This window comes from Chelonoidis abingdonii, chromosome 9 (assembly GCF_003597395.2).
Source record: "Chelonoidis abingdonii isolate Lonesome George chromosome 9, CheloAbing_2.0, whole genome shotgun sequence".
In the NCBI taxonomy this organism is placed as follows: Eukaryota; Metazoa; Chordata; order Testudines; family Testudinidae; genus Chelonoidis; species Chelonoidis abingdonii.
This window is the reverse complement of record NC_133777.1, coordinates 19,215,611-19,237,283: the sequence shown is the minus strand read 5'-3', so window position 1 is coordinate 19,237,283 and position 21,673 is coordinate 19,215,611. Positions and strand designations below refer to the sequence as shown.

Below are 21,673 nucleotides of genomic sequence, written 5' to 3'. Positions count from 1 at the left end.
GGACAGGACTAGTAGGTATTTTTTGTGGCCCACCATAAAGATGTAAACCGTGTAACTGGTATGTTGACTTCACCATCCTGTAGGTGGTGTTTATATATATCAGTATTCTAGGCCTGACACTTCTGGTGTAAAATGACTGGGTTTTTTTTTTTCTCTTGCATCTTTAGGTAAAGGCGATTGTGTACTGGGAATATATGAAATCCATTGGACTCTTGATCTCTTTTCTGAGCATCTTCCTTTTTATGTGTAACCATATAGCCGCTCTGGCTTCCAACTACTGGCTAAGTTTATGGACAGACGATCCCGTTATTAATGGGACTCAGCAGCACACGCACGTCCGGCTAGGAGTGTATGGAGCACTGGGAATGTCTCAAGGTTTGCCTGAAATTATCTGCTAAACTAGTTTAAAACTAACTCACCGGTTCAAAATATTAAGCCAAATGTTTGAAAGATCAGTGACTTGGTATGTCTGGCACTGTACAAACGCTTCCTCAGGAGCCTTTTATTGCCGTGAATTTTATTTTGCTTTTTATGGGAAGTTTAAATAATGGCAGTAAATGATACAGTTAGTGAATTTGGTTTTCTTTTAATGTAAGAAACAAAGCTATAGTGTTTGAATGCATATGGTTATGGGATCTGGAATCTTTAGCCTCTGGGTGTCTGATTCACATCCATCCCAGGTCTGTGATGACTGAAAGTTACTGCCATCTGATGGCTCTTTGACCTGTATGAAATGAATTGAGTCTCAATCCAGGTCCCAGTGGTCAGGAGCTGCCACCACACCTTTTGATCTTTTTTGCAGCCTTACTGGCACTTCTGGAGCAGCAGCCAAGGATTGCCTGAGCCATGTGGCCTACTAAGCTATCCTCTCACTGTACATGGGTCCTGCCCCCTCAGGATTCAGACATGCTGACAGTGTGTCCAGGAGAAGCTTGCACAATTGCTGCCTGTTAGGTCTGTTCTGTGTATAATTAGGGTTTGTCTGACCTGAAATTAAACACACAATATCCCGCTTCTCTTCAGAATTGACACGTCCAGTCTTGCAACAAGAAATAAACAGCTTTTTAAAATGGAGCAGTGTGTAAGCAGGCCATGTATGCCAAATACCCTGAAATCACATGTTGAAAGGCTAACACTTCCTTCAGATGAGCGTACCTTTTTCACTGAAGAATCTTTTACCGCTGAGTCCGACTAGTTCAGGTCACCATCTGCCTTCTTTAGTGAGGATTGATTGATTTGAATTTGTGTTGACTAAATTTACTACGGTTTAGATTTCATTGTTCTTTGTTTGTAATCATAATTAGGAAAAATGTTTCTGCTCAGGGAAGAAAAATGTTGTCAACTCTGTTTTCTCTTTCAGGTATTGCTGTGTTTGGCTACTCAATGGCTGTGTCAATAGGGGGGATATTTGCCTCACGACACCTACACATTGACCTGCTTCACAATGTCCTTCGGTCTCCAATGAGTTTTTTTGAACGAACGCCCAGTGGGAACTTAGTGAACCGGTTCTCTAAAGAGATAGACACTATAGACTCTGTGATTCCTCAGATAATCAAAATGTTCATGGGCTCACTGTTTAATGTCATTGGGGCCTGCATCATCATTCTCTTGGCCACGCCAATAGCTGCCATCGTCATTCCACCGCTGGGACTTGTCTACTTCTTTGTGCAGGTAGGGAACATTGGCTGTTGAGCTCTCTCACCAAACTCACTCTCTCCTCTCTTTTTGTTACTTCGGTTTTAGATTTTAATGTGATTGTGACTTGAGTTCATGTTTGACTGACCATTTTCGGATACTATATGAAGTGCACTGTGCCTGGCACACCAGTCAGCTTGCTGGATTTCCAGTAGCTGAGCATTCTCTTCTTTGACCATCTGAATAGGACACTGTGTCAAACCATGAATAAGTTTTGCTATCCTGGATCATTTAATTGTAACTACTACACAGAAGATAATGAAAATATTTTAATATAACTGAACTTAAAGAAAACCTCTTTAGGATCTAAGGTACATTACACAGAGTATTTTTCATTCAGAGCTCAAATATTGGGGAAAGAAACGCCTATAATTCAAACAATGAGTGTGCTTCGGAGAGGCACAGATGTAGAAAGTGCAGGTATAGTCAGAAAAATGAGCCTAAAACAAGGAGAGAATAGGATTGACAGCAACCTTTTTACGCTACAGTCTTGCTCAGTGTGTGTGTTGTCATGTCTGCTTACTTTAGTGGCTAAAAAAGACTTCACTGCTTTACTCTGGTGATCCCTGCAGAGCCAATACAGCCCTGGGAAAGGGAATTGGCTTCTCTTTTTTTGGCTCCTGTATCATGCGTTTGTTCACTAAGTTCCGGTTGTGGGATCTTTTTTTGCTGGTGGTGATGTCTGAGCCAAAGAGAACTCATCTTGACTGTCAGATCTCAGACTGAGCTTTCAGGACTGGCATTTGAGGGGAAAATACATCTTCCTGATGGGAGGAAATGTGATCTTCAGCCATTTGGAGATCATAAACAGGGGCACCCACAATACTGTTTTTACCATGCTTCTTAAAAACACAGTCAGACTAGATAATCATATGGTCTTTTCTGGTTTTAAAATCCACGAATCAATGAATTTTCATAAAAGGAAATTGGATTTCTCTAAGTGATGTGTAGTACTCTTATCCAGAGTAAAAGTCTGAGTGAGAGTTGGCTTCCTTGGCTCCTTGTAGTTGTTAATAACTGAAGTCATGGCCAGGCTGTGCTGGACCTTTGAACTCATAGTGTTCTACTCAACTTGATTTCCAGAGATTTTATGTGGCCACCTCTCGCCAGCTGAAACGTCTTGAATCTGTCAGCCGCTCTCCAGTGTATTCTCACTTTAATGAGACCCTCTTGGGTGTCAGTGTCATTCGAGCCTTTGAGGAGCAGACGCGTTTCAAACTGCAGAGTGACTTAAAAGTGGATGAAAATCAGAAAGCGTACTTTCCCAGCATTGTTGCAAACAGGTAGATGGGCGTGAGTGTTGGGTCAGCACATGGAAAGCAGTGGCATAGGGAGGGTGCAGATCTGCAGTCCTCGCTCCATTGCTCAGGTACAACCCATTGATTTCAGAGACGGTTTTGCTCCTCCTTCACTTTCTCGACACATTGTTCATTTAGCTGAACTATGGCTGTGTTGGGTACCTGAGAACCAACACGTTGAAGGTTAAAACAGGATTTTCTGCCCCCAACAGTTAAGTTCATGTGCTTCCGCTCCCCATGCTTCTGGAAATGATCAGATTGCTCCAAATGTGTCAGTTCCCATGTCACTGGCAAAGAAGGGGATGAGTAGATGTAAATGCCTCAGTATAACCATATAGTTTAAAAAAACAAAACAGATGTGAATTTAAGCATGTTCACCCTGAATTTTTGTTTGTTTAATCAGATATTGCTGGAAAATTGAATCACTTGTCTGTGTCTTACAGGTGGCTGGCTGTCCGGCTGGAATGTGTCGGGAACTGCATTGTCCTCTTTGCGGCGCTGTTTGCAGTGATTGCTCGCCACAGCCTCAGCCCTGGATTAGTTGGACTCTCAGTGTCCTATTCATTGCAGGTAATATACTTCAGAAATCTTTCTGCACTTTAAGACCACATCCCAGTATCAGAATATAAATCCGTAATGGAATTAGAGTTGAGAATTGATCAGTCAACTATAGTCATAAATAGGCTTTGTCACTACAAACCGACTCCCCAAACACTTCATGAAACTAAACAAGTCTTGGAGAGAGAACTAATTTGCAGAGCATGTGATAGGGAAAATCTTTACAGATGAGATTTGAAAAGAGATTTAGAGTCCAGGTGGGGTGATAAAGGGCTTTCCTATGTGGGAGGGCTGTAAGGAGAAATCTTTTGAACCAATGAAACGAAATTGTGATGAGACACACTGACTAGCAGGACAAATGGGGAGCTGCTTTAGGGGTCATGCTAGTGGCCAAGTTCTGCTCTATATTTACACAGCTCTTACTGCACATGTGTATCTGAGGGTGGAACTTGGTCCCAGTTGTATTTGATAATTGTAGGAGGTGGCTCATCCCATCCCAGGTAAAGCCAAGTGCTGCGTTTAATGAGCAGATGGCACTTTGGGTTTTCATCTCGGTATTGCATGCTAAATGTTCTTTTATATGTTGATGTCCATTTGTAGTGTAAACGCTACATTTAGGAATTCTTTTTGCAGGTTACAACATACTTAAACTGGCTGGTTCGCATGACATCTGAGCTGGAAACTAACATTGTCGCTGTGGAAAGAGTCCAAGAATACTCTGAAATGGAGAAAGAGGTACATTGCGATTAGTAGGTTCTATACTTCTGTCTAAAGATCTTCCTTGCTATTAACCAATGCTGCAGGCTTGCATTGTACAGTCATTGTCTTTCTAATGGGACAGGAGGGAGACTTTCCTTCAAGTCAGTCAAGCTGCCTCCTAACTGGCTAGACTATAGTATTGGTTTCTGAACAAAAGAATTTACACTAAGGTGTTTCCTGCCATTCCCTAGTGGGCTGAATTTGCTTAGCCCTTACTGACAAAGGAATCCAGAGATACTTGTACTTGGAATTTGCTTTTTAAGAGCTAGTTGTTTTCTGCATACTTAATGCTGAGATTGCCCCTTAGTGGCAGAATGTTAACTTCGCAAGTATTTTTCTTCACTTAAAGCAGTGGTTCTTAATCTGTACTGCAGCCTGCACCCCTTTGGTTCTCAAAATATGTTCTCGCACCCCTTACCAAAAATCATTGAACTAGGTCAGTTCTTTAAACCTAGATATATTTTTGTTTGTGTATTACAGTAATAGTTAAAAACTGTATAATAATAAATACATAGGTTTGATGAAACAAAGTAGTTGTACTTACGTGCCTGTGCTTAATTTGTCTTTTCTATGATTTACCTTCTAAAAAAATCTGGCATGTCTCACACCCCCAGAAAGGGCATCTCACACCCCCAGGGGTTGTGTACACCCCAGGTGAAGAACCGTTGACTTAAAGCATTTGTTTCCTCTATCGCTATTTGCACTTAATTTGTGGGAACCCTTTGTCTTCTGTCTAGTCTGTACCAAATTAACAAATGGAGCTATGCAAAATTCATTTTCAGTCCTATGATGACTCATGTAAAAGTCTTTTGGTCGTGTGTTTCTCCTCTTAACCTTCTCCCACATTATTTTCGGCAGTGTGTACATAGGAAGCCCAAACCCTCAAATCAAAACCCAGCCCAGCCTGAGTCATGTCTCGGGTGGGGTACAAACCAGGGAGTTCCTCCTCACTCCTTTCCGCTTGTGGTTCCTCCACACTAAAATCTATTGGAAAATTTCCTAATTTTAAGAATGTTTTAATTGGCTCTAGCAAGGAACCCACTGGGATCTCTGCTTTAATATAACTGCTGATTAGGGTGAAAACCCTGTTCTGTTTACACACCCACTGAAGTCTGAGTCAGAACTCATTCATTTCCACCACGCAAAGTGTTCAGTGTTCTCTGTCTCAGGCAAGCTTCTTATAGTTATAAACCCAGCTCTCTGGGTTGGCACCGCAGTGTGTAACTGTTGCACAACCAGCTTGTCATAATATTTGCTATTTGTCATTCTCACATCAACAATTGTAGAGAGACTTATTCGGGCAGGTGAGGCTTGTTTTAGTCAAGACGCAATTTTTTCACAACTTTTGAGTCAAATCTTGCCCTTGATTATACCTTGTAACCTCATTGTTTTCAATGCAGCCGAATTTACCCCTTTTTGATTTTCCAGTACAGCCCTTTTTGAAAAAAGACTTCCGCCTCTTCTTCCTTATTCAACCCCTGGTGGAGCTATTTCTTCATTTGCTCAGGCAGATGGATCAAAAAGGGTAATAGATCTGTTAATAATGACCTAGCTGAATGGCTGGGCAATTGTTCTTTCAGGCTCCCTGGTGTATTGAGCAAACTGCTCCACCAAACAGCTGGCCTCATGAAGGCCAAGTGGAGTTCAGAGGCTATGGCTTACGTTACCGTGAGGACTTGGATTTAGTTCTGAAAAACATAAACGTTACCATAAAGGGAGGAGAGAAGGTAAGTAACATGGCTCGCTGTTTATACCTGCACTTCATTTTATAAGCTAGCAACCGCATGCTTCAACTGACAATGGGATTTGAGCCCTGAGACTTTCAGCACTAAAAGGATGAGGTTCTACCATCAGAGATAAAAGAATTAAGTCCTTTAGTGGCTGGCCTCTAAGAGCCCACTACAGCTGCCAGCTAGAGTGGGACGACCCCTGCTGTGCGTTGTGGGTTACACGTGCTCCCTGTTTTCCTGATCGTTTGCTCTTTTGGTGTAAACATACAAACGAGTGTATTGGAGAATATGTGACCTTAACCAATTTCCTTTTTTATTCAACACAAGCAAAATGAAATGGCAAATTTATTAAGTTCAAATTTCACTTACTGCTAAAAACCATATTTTTCTGACTTGTGCATCCTATTTTATGTAGGTTAGTATATTATTTTATTTAAAAATAAAATACAAGGCAGTTTATATACATATAACCAGACAAGCACAAATACAAAAGAAGCACATGTTTTTATAACTTACTAATCCGACATGCAACTGAGTATTATGTTAATGAGCACAATTGTATACTAAATTCAGGTGGAAAAACAAGATCAAAATCTATAGCTCCACAACTGTAACTATAAAACACATACAAAAGAAAGGAACAGGTGTGATCTGAACTTTGTCAGCACTTCTCTACTTCACATTTTCACCACAATTCCATTTTCCTGTCCAGAAAAGTCCCAAAGCTTTTCCAGGTGCACTGGAGTTTTGATGTGCTGTTTGAAGGATATTTTCATTTTCTGTTGCTTGAACCAATTTAATTCTCCATTTTCTTAACATAGTTGCTTTGCACTGGGTAGATGTATGTATTACATCTGAAACTCTGTCCACTTCAGGAGATTCTCGGTGGCACTATAACTTTATCCTTTCCCCAGAATTATTAAATTATATCTTCTTTCTGTGCGCCTTCTAATAGGTGGGAATAGTTGGAAGAACAGGTGCTGGAAAATCCTCCCTTACTCTGGGTTTATTTCGAATCAATGAATCAGCAGAGGGAGAGATTATTATTGATGGAGTTAATGTTGCAAAAATAGGGCTCCATGACCTGCGGTTCAAGATCACCATTATTCCCCAGGTAGGTGCAAAGTTCCTGCCAATACCATAATTGATTTCTTAAGGCTATTGGGCTTTAATCAGCTGGATGCGTGCTTTATTAATATACTTTATTAGGGTCTGATTCAACTCCCAGTGGAGTCAATGGGACTCTTTCCATTGACTTCAGTTGACTTTGGATCAGACTTTTGTGCTGGCTTAGGCATGTTTCCCTTGCTTTATGTAACAAGTCAAACTTGGATCTGAATTGGTTGGCTGCCAGGGGCCTTCTGAAATTACAAACTCATTTAGTTAACTCCTTATAATAGATTTTCAGTAGTCACCTAGGTCCTGATGCTGCAAATTACTCAACATGAGTGCAGAGGTCTGACCAGGGAGTGCAGCTGGCATCATGTGGACCTTAGTGGGTTTAGGAGCCTCTAGCTGTTCTGGACCAATAGAGGGCATATATAGACTGCATATTACAGGGTGGAGACGTCTCACTAGAATTTACGCTAAGACTCAGTAAATTTTCCTCTGTTTTGACAATAACTTGGCAGATCAAGTCTGGTCTCTGTGGTTCACTTATGTTTAGGAACAGTAAGAAATAACATTAATCATATGGAGATATGGCACAGGGCACTCCAGTTTTGAGGGTTTAAGATCATGTTATTGTTTTGGGCTTGATGTCTGTTTATCAAATTGCCACATGACTGAGTCACTTCCTTACTCTAGGGTTGGTGGTCAAATGTCTTTGAATTCAGTTTTTAAAACTATTGGGTTGATAAGTTACTGGCTTTTAGTCTACAAGCTTTTCTGCCTATTTATAGTAATGCAAGAAGGAACTGGATTTAAATAATTGCAAAAGGTGTTCTGCAATTCATCTCCCTCGGATCTGGGTAATAGGTTTGACGTTGGGATTATGTTGCTTTTGCCCTTTTTTGATCATTCCATATTAGATTTTGGCTTTGCTGTCACTAATTGCCATAAGAGGAAATGGAATAAGTAGATTGTAGGCATGATGCATTTACTGATGCAGCCGGTTTGGACTTTGAAACTTGTGGGAGTGTATTTTGAAGTTTGTTTTTCGCGTGCCATTTTATTTGAAAAAGATGGTTTGGCATTTAAATTGAAGATGTTTCTATATATATATATATATATATTCTTTGGTATTGCAACTAGTCTGAGGCATTTTCCAAGCAAGAAACGAGTCACCTTTATTTAAAAATAATTAAAATCAAAAGACCTTTTGCTATAATTATTCCTCAGGTTGCTTACAAAATATACTATTTCCTTTGCCATTTAAATGAAATCTCTCTTGAACATTTGCAATATTCTTTGTATGTGGAAGTGTTGAGTGCATGTTATTTTCTGACTAGGATCCAGTATTATTTTCTGGCTCTCTGCGTATGAATCTTGACCCTTTTGATAAATACTCTGATGAAGAAATTTGGACATCTTTGGAATTGGCTCACTTGAAAAATTTTGTTTCATCTCTTCCTGATAAACTTAATCATGAGTGTTCTGAAGGTGGAGAGAATCTAAGGTACAGTAAAATGCCTTATTTTTCAGTGAAAATTTACTGTTGGAGCTAAAACTTTTGACAGCATATGAGAAACATATGCTTGTATGTTCCTCCCACTTTACCTCAGACTACAGGTTCAATATTACAACTTGTGATGTGATTTGGTGCAGTACAGACATGAGAGATCTCTGACCCCTGGATCTTAAAATCCATCTCGGACATCAAAACAGACCTAACAATATAAATATACATTATAGTTTTTATTCACTGCATAAGACCCGATTATCTTGGGGAAACAGAGAAATTGTAATGTGAAATTGCCAAACAAGACAATTAGGTGTTTTTCAAAATATTTTAAGCTTTAAGCCATGTAAGTGAAAGTACATACTTAAGATATAGTAAGTTAAATATATTAGATTTATATTTATTGGTTTGGGCAATCTTAGGGAAATATTTGGTTAACTTCAGGCTGCTGTAGTTGCTTATAATTTGGAGAGAAAATTGTACCTAACAAATGCAGGTTTCATAATGCAGCTGTAATACAGGTGCGATACTAATCCTAAATAAACACATTCAATCTACTGATTGTAAATTGGCCACCAAACCAATTCATATACAAACTTTGCTACAGTCTGCACTGTTCAAATGCCATAGTCTGGTGGACTTACATGGAAACCATTTGTAATGTTTATCTTCCTAAAAAGGAAAGCTCTTCAAAAAAATTTGTTACCCTCTGTTTATAGAGAAGAAATCACAGAATTTGAAGTTAATTCCATATCTAAAGCTTGCTAGACTTTTGGCACCTAAGATTCACACAAGACTGTGCAGGTAACAAAATTAGGATGTGAAACAAAATACAAGTTTCTTCTTGCAGTTAACTTTTTTGGTTTTTTTACAAAGCGTTGGGCAGCGTCAGCTGGTGTGTCTCGCTCGAGCTCTACTTCGAAAGTCCAAAATCTTGGTTTTAGATGAAGCCACAGCTGCTGTTGATCTTGAAACTGATGACCTTATACAGTCAACAATAAGGACTCAATTTGAAGACTGCACAGTTTTAACTATAGCACATCGTCTAAACACTATTATGGACTATGAAAGGTAAAATGATGCAACTGTTGCAAAGGGAAAATGGTCTTTAGTGTCCATATCTTTATCACCAGTGTAAGCATGCTGAGGGTCAAGTTCTGTCCTTGGTTATGGTTGTGCAACACCATTGTCCACAACATGCTTGCACAGATGTGGCTGATGGCAGCACTTATTCTTACAATTGAAACATAGATTCATAGTGTTCCCTCTTCTCTGAGAGGGGGAAGGAATCAAAACTTGATAAGCCCCTGACTCTGGTGTTTTACTCTTCCAATTTTTCTGTGACTCCTGTAATTGGACTTGGGAGTCACGTTGTTGATGTGACAAAGCAGGAGAAATGGGCATTATACCCCCAACAAACTTGCAGGGGTTTAGCACTTCTGTTAACAGTCACCCAGTCCTAATTCAGGCACTCCAGCCATTCATGCAGTGCAAGGCCGCCCCCCCCCACCCCCCATATTTAGTTGGTGCGCCCTCTTGGGGGCATTAGCAGTATTTTTCTCCCAGCTGTCAGCGAGTTGGGGATAACATTTCGACTCTGAATGCTGGGTTTCCTGACTTTAGTGCTTGCTTTCATGGCCCTAATGTTACAGTAACACAGTTGCTTTGCTTGGGCAGTCTAAGCACAGAGTAAATTAGTGTATCTGCGATAGGATTAGTGGGGTTGGGGACAAATTTTGCCTTTTGTGAAAGCTCTTGCAAATCACTTGCATTATTTCCTGGTGGCTATGAGATATTATGCTAAGATTGCTAAAATTCCAGAAAAGTCAGTATTTTGACCATTTTTTCTTTTCTTGTTTTAGAGTTATAGTCCTTGATAAAGGCGAAATTGTGGAGTGCGATTCCCCAGCCAATCTACTTCAGAAGAAAGGCATTTTCTATAGTATGGCCAAAGATTCTGGCTTGGTATAATACAAGAACTTAGCTTGTACGAGTGGGGAAGAGGGGTGGAAATTGACTGACTATATATATTGAGAGAATTTTGAGAATTCTGACTTCCTTTGTTCTGCTACTCAAACCAAACACTTCCACCTCAGACCTGGAAAAATCAAAGTTTAACATGAAGAAGATAAAAGTAAAATAAATGCAATATCTTTTTTCCTTAAAGATATATTTTGCAAGAAGTAGAAGTTCTGAATGTACTATGCTAAAGACCAAACTTAGACCTGTTTGATAGATTTGAGGCAAAAGATGAAACTGCAGTCCAAAAATGTTTGTCTTCTGAAAGCAAGAAAAATCCCTTGTTTTGAGTTGCTTATGTTCTGAAGGTCCTTTTGTTTGAAAAATCTTTATAAAATGCCACCTATTTGTTCAGTTGAGATTTACCATTTCAAGAGCTATCTGCTGTGGGATGCACTCAGGACATTTTATGGAACAGCAATATGAGTCAACGTTTTTATTCCTTAAGAAATACTGTCCTGTACCAGGCCTTGTCTTGGCACTTATTGTATATGGTCAGTGCTTTTATGCATCACATTAAAGTTTTCATATGTGTTTATACTTTATAGAAGCAAGTTAGCAAAAATGTGCCCATCTCATTGATGTGAAAAAGCACAATCATCATCAAAACAATCACTATAACACCAAACTCTTGTTTGAATGCAAAAATTAATGTATTTCAATATTAAGTACCCAATTCTGTACTCTGTTCACTCAATGGTTCTTATTTATGTGAAAAGTACCAATGGGGGAAGGGTTATTCTTCTGAGTAAGGATTTACCTGATTGAAGGCTTCAGAGTCAGTTATCATTTGATTGTAGTATTATTGGTTATTGCATTTCACTGTCGCATTTCATTCAGAAGCCCTGCCACATCCAGGACTGTTAGCCCTACGGGAACAGGAAAACCTTCTTTAGAGGCTGCTGCTGCTACTAATTCTTAACTCTTGTGCAAAATTCTCTTACTGTTCCCCAAAATATACACATTTTTATTACTGTGTGGATCGCAGAGTAGCCTGACAGAGCTTAATTCACTATGGAGTCTAGTTCCAAGAAACTCAAGTGTTTTCTGTTTTTTACTTAGTAGGAAAAAGAAAAGAAGTTCCATACAGTCCTTTTTTCTTTTTAATAGAAAGATTGCTGAATGATTGCAGTTTGAGTTCAGATGGACCCAGATAGCTACCACTCTGGAAATGTGGACTGTTGGGAGTTTTATGTTGCCGACCTTAAAACTAGACAAGTATCATTTCTTAGAATAAAAGCTATTTATTTTTTGTAAATTATGATTCTTTAAAATTGAGTAAACTGAAAATTTCATTGGTATTTTTTGTAATGACTATAATGGAAGAACTTGAAGTAAACTTTCGTTATTTGAAAATGATTGTCCCAGTTTTTATACTCCTTTTTTAATCTTTTAATGACAAAAGTGTTTGCACCATTATTGACAAAGTGTTTAAGGCCCGGAGAACTGTGGGTGCATCGAAGGTTGATGTTCATGCTTTGAAAACTAAGCCTTTAAAATATCATCACCAGTTAAAGAATTAATAGATGAGAATAATTAGCCTTGTTCTGAGGCCTGTTTTGAGGGGAATATGTGGAAGTGTGCACTTTGGATAAGCAGATCATAGCACTCTGATTACATGGTAACTCTGTTACTATGGCAGTACTATAATGGGAAATAAGCAGAGAGAGCATCTCAGAGGTGGCACGTAAAAAGGATTGGCTCCCACATGTGGGTGCTAAAGATGCTTTGCAGTGCCCAAGATGCCCAAATGATGTTTGCTGCGTTTTTCAGGCGGCGCTGTCACTGGGTAGCTGTTCCATGAAAATAACATTTTAACATTTGCAAATAAAGGTGGTTCTTCTGGTTACCAAGGGCCAACTTTTAGATTAAGGAATGGGATTATTGATCACCAGGTGTAGCCTTCAAGGGCTTTCCTGGATTTTTACCAGACCTCCCTACTCCACAGCCAGGGAGCTGTTCTCCTGCATGGTCTGTTGGTGAATTACACTCTAAACACACTCTGAAATCTGTAGTTGTAGCATAACTAGTCATGATGGAGGGGCCACTGGGCCAGACATTAGTAGTGTTGCCACCCCATGTGCCAGGTCACTACAATATTCGCTCAGATTTGGCCCAGCTTGCCCATCTGTCATGGGGGAGGAATGGCTGGGCCAAATCTGAGTAGAGCTGCAACCCTATACCATTTGGAAGTAACCTCTGAATCCAGGAAACCCCCAGATAACTGAAATATCTCAAAGTTCAAGGGTTGTAGGGTATGAAAGAGCTGAAGTCTGACTGGTGGGAGAGGCCCTTCACCTTAATCTTTTTGGTCCCTGTCTGTAACTTGCTCCTTATCTGCGTGAGTTATAAAATCAGCATATTGCAAGCACCATTCCTTACACCTTTCCCTGTCCAAAATCAATTCTCTTGTACCTACATCTCAGCAGTACCTAATGACATCACACGTCTTTAAGACTTCATTACCTATTGGAGTGTCTTGCACTCCAGACCTGATGTTAATTATGACTAGAAAGGAGTGTTGTAAATGTTGAATCATACAGCACTGCTTAAAAATGACTTAAAATAACTACATCCCATGTCATATCTAACTCTCTCATTTCCCTTTTTTGGAGTTTGCTGAATGTTTTGTTTGTGGCACGCGCAAGCCTGGCCTGGGTGAAAGATACATTTTCCCACTTCACTGCCTCTTCCTTTTGATTGTGGTTGGTAAGCAGGCACAGTCCTGGCGTGAGGGGGTGCATTAGAGTACCGTTTATTCTGTGCCCTTGATTCCGAATGCCCCCCGCCAGCTTTTGTTCCTGTGTAATGCATACCATGTTTGGTCTCCTCCTGTGGGGCTGCTGCCTTGTAAAGTCTCATCAAATCTCAACTCTGTTCTCTCCTGGCAGCATATTAATTCCACTACGTCCACTTCTGTTTGTTGTTTGGATCCTGTGCAAGACCTGTTGGCTCCATGGAGGAAGAGACAATCCTATATGCAGTACTAAAAAGGCCCAACCTTGTTGTAAAGCTATAATGCTAACTTCTTTGGAGGGGGGAAGGTTCTCCGTTTCTAGGGGGATTTTTCCTATTGGTGTGTGTTTTGATGGGGCTGGGAGCTGTCAATATCCCCCCTTTTTGTGGGGAGCAGGGGGAACCATGTTTTTGAGGCAGACGAGTCACCATACAAAAGAAGTGCAGGATCTAGAGGATGAGTTGCCACTTGAACCAGGAGTGTCAGTCGGTATTGTGCAGTGATAAAAGACAAACCAAAAATTGAATGAAACAGAAGTTAATATCTTAGAGGTTGGGATCCATACCTACAAGAGAAACTCAATAAAAAGACCCGTAGATGTTTCTGCACTGGCTACTCCAAGATTGAGACAACCCACACAGAAGTAACGTTTACAGTATAACCTATTGTTTTGAGTTTGTGTCTCCCAAATTCACAGCATCTGTGCAATGTAATAAGAAAAAAAAATAAATTCCAGCTCCATGTTGCCCTGTCAAACCCCTGATAATCTTGCTTCTTTATTCCTTGACTTCTCATACACACAACTGCAGCAGAACGTGGTGGCATCTTCTGCAGAGCTGGGATTGGGACACAACATGTCGGGGGGAGCACTTACGTAGGGTGACCAAATGTCGTGATTTTATAGGGACAGTCCTGATTTTTGGTTTTTTTTTTGTTTTGTTTTTTTTTATATATAGACTCCTATTACCCCCCACCCCCGTCTCTATTTTTCACATTTTACTGTCTGGTCACCCTACACTTAACAGCATTTTTTTCTATGTATCATTCATGAATTCTGCTGCATTCAAGTACCCTTCTGAGCTTACACACTCTCATTATAGCATGTTAGTACTCTTATCTGTGTTCCACAACCTCAAAGCAGTATTACACACCGTAATCTCTAAAGCCATGTCATCATATTGCTTGCACCCTGGATACAAACCACTGTTTGTTCGCTGCTTTAACAGCTGAGATCAAATGAGGGTGCTCCTGATTTGAAAGTGGGAGCAGAGGCCTTGTCCTCTGGAACTGGCTTCTCGTACAGCTCCAAGGAGTTTGCATCAGATCTTTGGGGCACATTTCAGACATTTACTAGAAGGGATTGATGGGGTAATATGTCAGGTGGGAGGTTTTCAGGTTGTGTTCTAAACATCTCTTTTTGGAATGGAACAATCTGTTTAGTACAAGCTCTTGGAACATATTTCTAGACCTAACTAATTTAATAGAATTTAAAGGCACGAAGGATCAGCAGTTCATCTACTCTGACTTTTTGTAATCTCACAGATCATCCATGCTAACTGTACATTCACCTTTAGGATTCCTACCAAACAATCTCCAATGCATCTGTGAAATTTGTAGTTTCACATCCAGTTAATTAAAAAAAATTAAAGGAATACAGTACATGTTCTATGAACTAAGTACCAATGGCCTCTTAAATGCAAGTTTATAGTAAGAAAACTCTCTTACCTTTCAGACGCACACGATATGTGAGTGTATAGGAATGATATGAGATAGGGTCATGTTAATGCAGGCCTTTGCTCTGGCTATTTTTAGAGTTCTTGTTAACTGCTAACAAGTAAAGGGCAGATGAAAGCCTGAAATAAGACAAGCTTTGAAAAATAAAAATCCTTACAGATCTTGTCTGCACATGAATCCAAAAGCATTTTGAATGTAAGTGAATGGCAATTACTTTTCATTATGATGGCTTTGTAGCTTACCCACATTTTTTTCTGAATCGTTTGTTAGTTTTGTTTGTATTTAGTGTTGAAAAATTAATTCCATAGTTTGGCAAGTTACTTCAGGCTTTCAACAAGGGTTAGGAGTCTGATAAAGTCCCGTTACAGTTTAACATGCATTGCTAATAGAAATCTTACACATAGTGAGGGTTGACTTTTTTACTTCATCTATTATGTATGTAGCTCATTCTAGTCCATGTTTCAAAGTTACTTGGATGTGGAATGATTTGCCCTAATCCTTCTGTGTACTTCTGAGTAGAGAAAGCAAAGCAGTCTCAACCCTTCAATATTTTAATTTAGGGCTTGTCTACACTGTCCTGTGGTCCGTACTGTGGAGGTGTGAATAGAAGTGTGTGCCCAAGTGCTAGCCTGTAACTGTGGGTGTGAACTAAAAGGTTCCTAGTTCACATTGTCCTCTTCAGACAGGATTACATTTATGTGAACCTTTTAGTTTGTGCCCTCAGCTTGCACATGGGGGAGTTACTTGGGTTTACGCTGCAATTCACACCCACATAGTCCGAGCTACGGGGTAGTGTAGACACAGCCTTAGACTGTAAGCTTCTGCCATGGAATGAAGTGCATTGGGACAGAAGGGGGGAAAATTGCATTTATCTGTGCCAGGCACAGGGGAGTCTGAAGCTCTTGTGGTGGGACCTGGCTGCTCCCATGGTGCTGGCTCCCATCGGTCTTGCACACTGTCCAACTATCCCATACATGTTCTCCTTTGAAGGTGTCCCATAGTGAGATGTTTCCTACTTTTGAGTGGGCACTTTCCTATGGCATTTCCCATTGGAACCGGCCTTTTACCACTTTCATGTTTCAATGGCCTGTCAACATGGGACAATGTAAAAATAAAAGGCCATGCTCTTGGACTCACTGGCCTAACTGGGTTTGGGGACTGTAGCTGTTCAGTGCTAATAGGATGCCAGCCACTACCATTTTAACAGTCACTGAAGTCATTTTGACTGATTCTTGCCCTAAGAGGTTAGAATTGGGGTTAATGGATGGCATCGAGACCTGTTTTCTGTGCTTCCTAAAACACGTGCAAGTATTTTGTGTGTGCCTTCAGAGTGGTCTTGGCTGGTCTGAGGGGATGTTCCATATAGAACTGGGTGGAACATTCCACACAGGAGTCTAAACAAACTTGGGTTCTGATGGGCCAGTGGTGAAAGCTAATTCCAGGGACCCATGAATACCTTTGTCCCCACATTGCAGTGAGAACACCCTGCCTCCATCCTAGGAACTGTTGGCAAGTGGCTGTCTGCGGATCTCTATTCTCAGGATGGAGTGATGAGTAGAGAGGTAGTTCCGCTTTGGAGGGATCCTCTTCTTTGTTTAATTCCCATGACCGAACAGTAGCCCAGATGAAGTGTCTTACCACAGAGCAGGAGAAAGAAGCTGATGAAGCAGATTCCCCAGAAAAGCCAAAGGGTGCAGTTGGGGTCTATTTTCACTCTTACAGATCCTGTGTAAAGTATTCAGAGCTCAGTACCTGAAGAGCTCACTATTCATGGCCCTATACGTGTGCTCTTGTTTTGCAGCCTGTATTTGAAGATGTAAGTCACTCAGGTCAGCAGGTAACAGAAGAAATTCTGTTATAAGGAAAAGGAAGTAAACAGGTTTTACTCTGAGACTGAGCCAAGATCTCAAGCTTGGAGAAACTGATCACACTTCCCTTTTGTGGGGATGAGTGTCAGGTCACGAGGAGCCAATCCCCACCCTGTGAGGAATTGGAGCAATATTTGTACAATTTATGAAAACTGATATTGTGAAATTGTATTATGAAAAAAGTTGACGTATAGGTGTCATATATAAAATATGGATCCACCATTGTTGATAGGACCTCAGATAAATACCGTGTACACCCCAGTTAAATACCATCCCAAAAATGGTACTTAAAAACTGAGTATCTTCTCCAGACTACAGTAAGCATAGTGCAGGGATCTGAAATCACCACAAGGGCCACATGAGGACTAGAACATTGGTCCGAGGGCTGCATTACTGACACCTTTTTTCATACAATGATACAGAAGTATAGTAAAAAATGAAGAGTAATAGTGTGCTATTAGATGGTTAGATCCATTCTTCATACAAGTCATCTCCCAGACATAAAACACAAGTCAATTAACCCCTGAAAGAATTTCATTGGTCAGCTTGATTATGGTATGCTTTGGTCTCACCTGTCATTCCTGTCAGAAAAACTCCATATTTCAGAAATAAGCTGAACAGGTGGAATTCTAGTTGCAGATCAATACTTGGACGTAGCTCTGCTAGGCTTAATGCAGCCATTTAGCACAGGATTTAAAGGGTCCTATAGCTGAGATTGGAATTAATCCTCATTCTCTCTGAGTAGTAATCCACAGCCTGTAGAAACCCCCAGCCAGCTGAAAGATCAACCTCTACATTTTAAACCCCCTACATAGCAATCCCTAAAAACTCAACTCCTATGGAGGCAGGATGACTACATCTGCACACAAATTAGGCCAACACCACTAGAATCAGCATCTTGAAAAAGGATATTGATTGTCCTCACCTGCTGGAGCATCTATACGGCACCACAAGAACTCATGTTTCTGCACATCAGAGGAGATCAGATTTATAATCTCCCCAGAAAGTGAAATCTTTTTTGCTGCTTTTATAATGACCAAGGACGGCAGGAAAATAATGTGAGGTAAAGTTTAAAACACAAAGCAGCAACCCTAAATGCATTCTTCATACATCAGGCTAATGCTTTTGTGCACTGGCTATCCAGTGGATATCCATGGGTCATTCATTATCCTGAAGGATGAAGAAGTGTCAGCTAGTTATGCCACTGCCGATTGTTTCTCCCTGACCCCTTAAGCACTTCATTGGCCAGAGCAAGAGCACAGCGGGCTAAGAAGGCAAAGGCCAAGCTATTACCTCCTGCTGCTGAATTTCTTTCTTTGTGAACACATTTCTCTTGCTGTGTTTGCAGTGCACGTCTATAGCAGAGAACAGCATATTGGATACAGAAACAGCCTTCGTAACCTTATTGTTTGAGTCTGTCATGCACTTCTCTGCAGTTTACAAAAGTTTTATACATGTACAATGGGTGCTCACAATGCTACGAGTCCGTTTTCTTTTTGAGGTTTCTATAATGTAACCTGCTGGCACAATTCTTTTCCCTCCAAGTCATTTGTCTCCCTGAAGTGTCTGGCTGAATTTTTCTTGCATATGGTGGATAAAGGCTTCGATGTAGACAGTGGGTATCAGAGTTAAATAGGAGGGAAGCTGCTCTGTTTAACTGTTCTCAATGGCCCCAATCCAGCAAAGCACTTGCGCGCCTGCTTAACTTTTAACTTATCGACTTCAAGCATGTGAGTAGTTCCAGTGAACTTAAGCACATGCTTTCTAACCAAATCTTTGAAAACCTATTTCAGCAGCACAAAAATTTGGGGACAAATATCTGAGAAACAACTGGATAGCACAAAAAGGTGTCTGAATGCCATGTAGTTGACATGGAGGGATGCAGACTCTTTCAAAAGACACTTGAAAATGGGTGTGATGTCTATTTTTGCATGATGGTAGGATTTTTTGGAAGAATATACTTTCAGCCCAGTGCCCTCGTTAAAAACAAACAAAATAACTTTCCTTGCCCTGCTTTTGAGCTGATGTTCTGCCGGGCTGCCCTCCCCTTGTTCACCCCAAATCTTGTAGTATGCAATCAATAGGTAATCGTTTGTAAGGGGCTTTGGAATCCTATGGGGGTAAAAGGCATTGTATGTTAATGTAAAAGCCTGTTGTTACTCTAAAACCCCTGTTCTCCATGCTGTGCTTTTACTTTCCCCTTTGACAGTTTTTGTTTGAACAGGTGAGATTGCTATAGAAGATGGGACATTCTCTTGGTCTTCACTCAGAAGGTACTTAAGTGCTGTCACTTAAGGAGATCTTTTTCCCTTAGTTACAGGCAAAGAGCAGCTACTAGCAATCATGGAAGTTATGCACCTGCATATAAATGATTTTCAGCCCAGCAAACTGTCAGGCGGATGTCAGACTTCCTTGGTAAGATTAATAACTAGGGCCCTACTAAATTTAGTCCATTTTGGTCAATTTTGTGGTCACAGGATTTTTAAAATACATTTCACTATTTTGGATACTTAAATCTGAAATTTCATGGGTGTTGTAATTGTAGGGGACCTGACCCAAAAAAAGGAGTTGTGGGGGGGGTCATATGTTTATTGTAGTGGGGGTAATGCTACCCTTACTTCTGTGCTGCTGCTGGCAAGACCAAATACTGATTTTGCCCCAGATCCATAAATAGCCCCCTCAAGGATTGAACTCAGAACCTTGGGTTTAACAGGCCAATGTTCAAACCACTGAACTACCCCTTCTGCCTGTAAACTACTCTGTAATCAGAGGAAATGTAACACTTCAGCCATATCTCCAGAGCAATAAATATTCAGTACAATTGTTTAAGCTGAAATGGTAACTTAAGGTTGTGCTCCTGAAGTATAGTCATAGTAACGCTGCAAGGTTCTGAAAGAGCTTTATTAACCTGTAAGGAAGATAACGAGTCTAAAATGTCATTGTTTGTTATATGTTAAGCAAAAATAAGCAATGCATGGGATCCAGATTTTTGTGCTCCTGTTAATTAGGCTGTTTTGGGGTTCAGCACAGGAATACACTTAACCTTTTTATTTCTTTTAAAGAAACATTCCATTTGTGAAATCCTTTTGGTAATTCCTGGGTCACTGAAGCTATTCTAGATAGTGCTCAGCACAGAAATCTGTTCTGAAACTGGAAAACAAACCAACTCAATTTTCAATCTCTAGATCTCTTAGTTATTTGCCTGAGACATCTTTCTTAGGCAAGCTTTCCTTCCTGCTTTTCACCCAACCTTCAAGCCACAATCAAATCTCAGTAGTACATAAACTGCTTTATACACTTTGTTTAACTTTTGTGTTCAATAGATTTGAGTTCCTTATTTATGTCTAGGTAGTGGGGTTTTTTAGTTCACATCAGTGGGGTCATAAAATCAGGCACTTGTATTTATCTAAAAAATAGTATTTCATCACCATGATCAATCTCTCTCCCAAAGTCCCTTCATTTTCAGCCTTTCCGTACAACTTAGACTCTTGAGACCTAGTGGTATATTGTCCTGCTGCATCGGCCAAACCAGTAAGAATATCTGTTCTGTTTTCAAAAGCCTGGTTGCCTCTGTGATTCACTGGGCTACAAACCTGCACAGATTAAAAAAATTACAATTGTGAAAGATCAGTTTTTATTTCAGCTGAATCCACGGGTAACTATGGACATTTTTAAAATGACTAACATATTCATTAAAATGAGCATGGGATTGAAAACACTTGTGTATTCATTTGTTACTAATTAAAATGCTATTCACTGTCAATTAGAACATTACCTATCTAATATGATTTCTTTGGCATTCCTAGAAATATCCACAGCACTCCCATAAATGTTGCAAGGTGTATTTTACCATTATTTATATTCTAAACAGAGCTGATTGGAAAGCTCAGTTACTTTGCCATAACTGCATAAGATGTGAGTACGTATTTTTTATGCTTACTCCAGATTTCTAATGGGTTCATCTGATTAATTGGACAGAACTGAGTTTTTGGTATTTCATTTTGAAAATGAAGCCAATTAATTTGGAGCTGCATAAAACTTTATACAGTGGTCATCACTCCGTAAAGAGAGTGACCACAAACTCAGTAACTAACATTCAGTTGCAACCATAATTTAATATATTCCAATCACTGAACGTGAATAGAAGACTCGTTCTCCGTGGCCATCATCTCAGCTATAGCATATGAAATACACAGGTATACATGTATCATTTTCCAAATACACCAAGGCAGTTTCCCTTCACATATCCAGCGTAGTTTGAAGCTCAGTTTCAAATAAGATTTGAATAAGTATCAGGCATTTTCTAGCCAAACCGATGTAACTGAATTAAGAACAAATCTGTTCTCTCAGATGGTGCTGGTATCTTCCTTGGGTGATAATCAGATACAGCCTGATTCTTCAACCAGTCTGTAGAATAGTCCCTTCTGAGCTATTAGTTTCTCTGGAGAATCAAATTCAGCAACCTGACCGTTTTCCAAGACTAAAATCCTGTGAATATTAAAAAAGAAATGTAAGAACTAGGATATATACAGTCGCACTGAACTCAAACAATATTTAAGCTACTATTATTAGAGCCTGCCTCAGTTCCACCCCTCTGAAGAGAGCTACTACTTATGGGATACTCCCTTGGAGAGACTAAGAATGGAGTAAATCTG

At 40.1% G+C, this 21,673-nt stretch overlaps 2 protein-coding genes across 2 annotated transcripts in view; one reads left to right on the top strand and one right to left on the bottom strand.

Annotated features, from left to right (window-relative positions):
* The window catches only part of LOC116830835 (ATP binding cassette subfamily C member 1 (ABCC1 blood group)), a 100,084-nt gene extending 88,049 nt beyond the window's left edge, over window positions 1–12,035 (top strand). The window contains 10 exon segments of the mRNA XM_032790481.2: window positions 168–375; window positions 1,361–1,671; window positions 2,779–2,978; window positions 3,437–3,563; window positions 4,185–4,286; window positions 5,891–6,037; window positions 6,996–7,154; window positions 8,491–8,657; window positions 9,537–9,731; window positions 10,523–12,035. Of these exon segments, the coding sequence (XP_032646372.1) occupies window positions 168–375; window positions 1,361–1,671; window positions 2,779–2,978; window positions 3,437–3,563; window positions 4,185–4,286; window positions 5,891–6,037; window positions 6,996–7,154; window positions 8,491–8,657; window positions 9,537–9,731; window positions 10,523–10,631 (1,725 nt within the window). The 3' untranslated portion in view covers window positions 10,632–12,035.
* Window positions 12,036–21,113: 9,078 nt separating this feature from the next.
* Window positions 21,114–21,673, bottom strand: part of ABCC6 (ATP binding cassette subfamily C member 6) — a 50,781-nt gene continuing 50,221 nt past the window's right edge. The window contains exon 31 of the mRNA XM_032790482.2: window positions 21,114–21,506. Coding sequence (XP_032646373.1) covers window positions 21,398–21,506 — 109 coding nt within the window. The 3' untranslated portion in view covers window positions 21,114–21,397. The remainder of the gene's footprint in view (window positions 21,507–21,673) is intronic.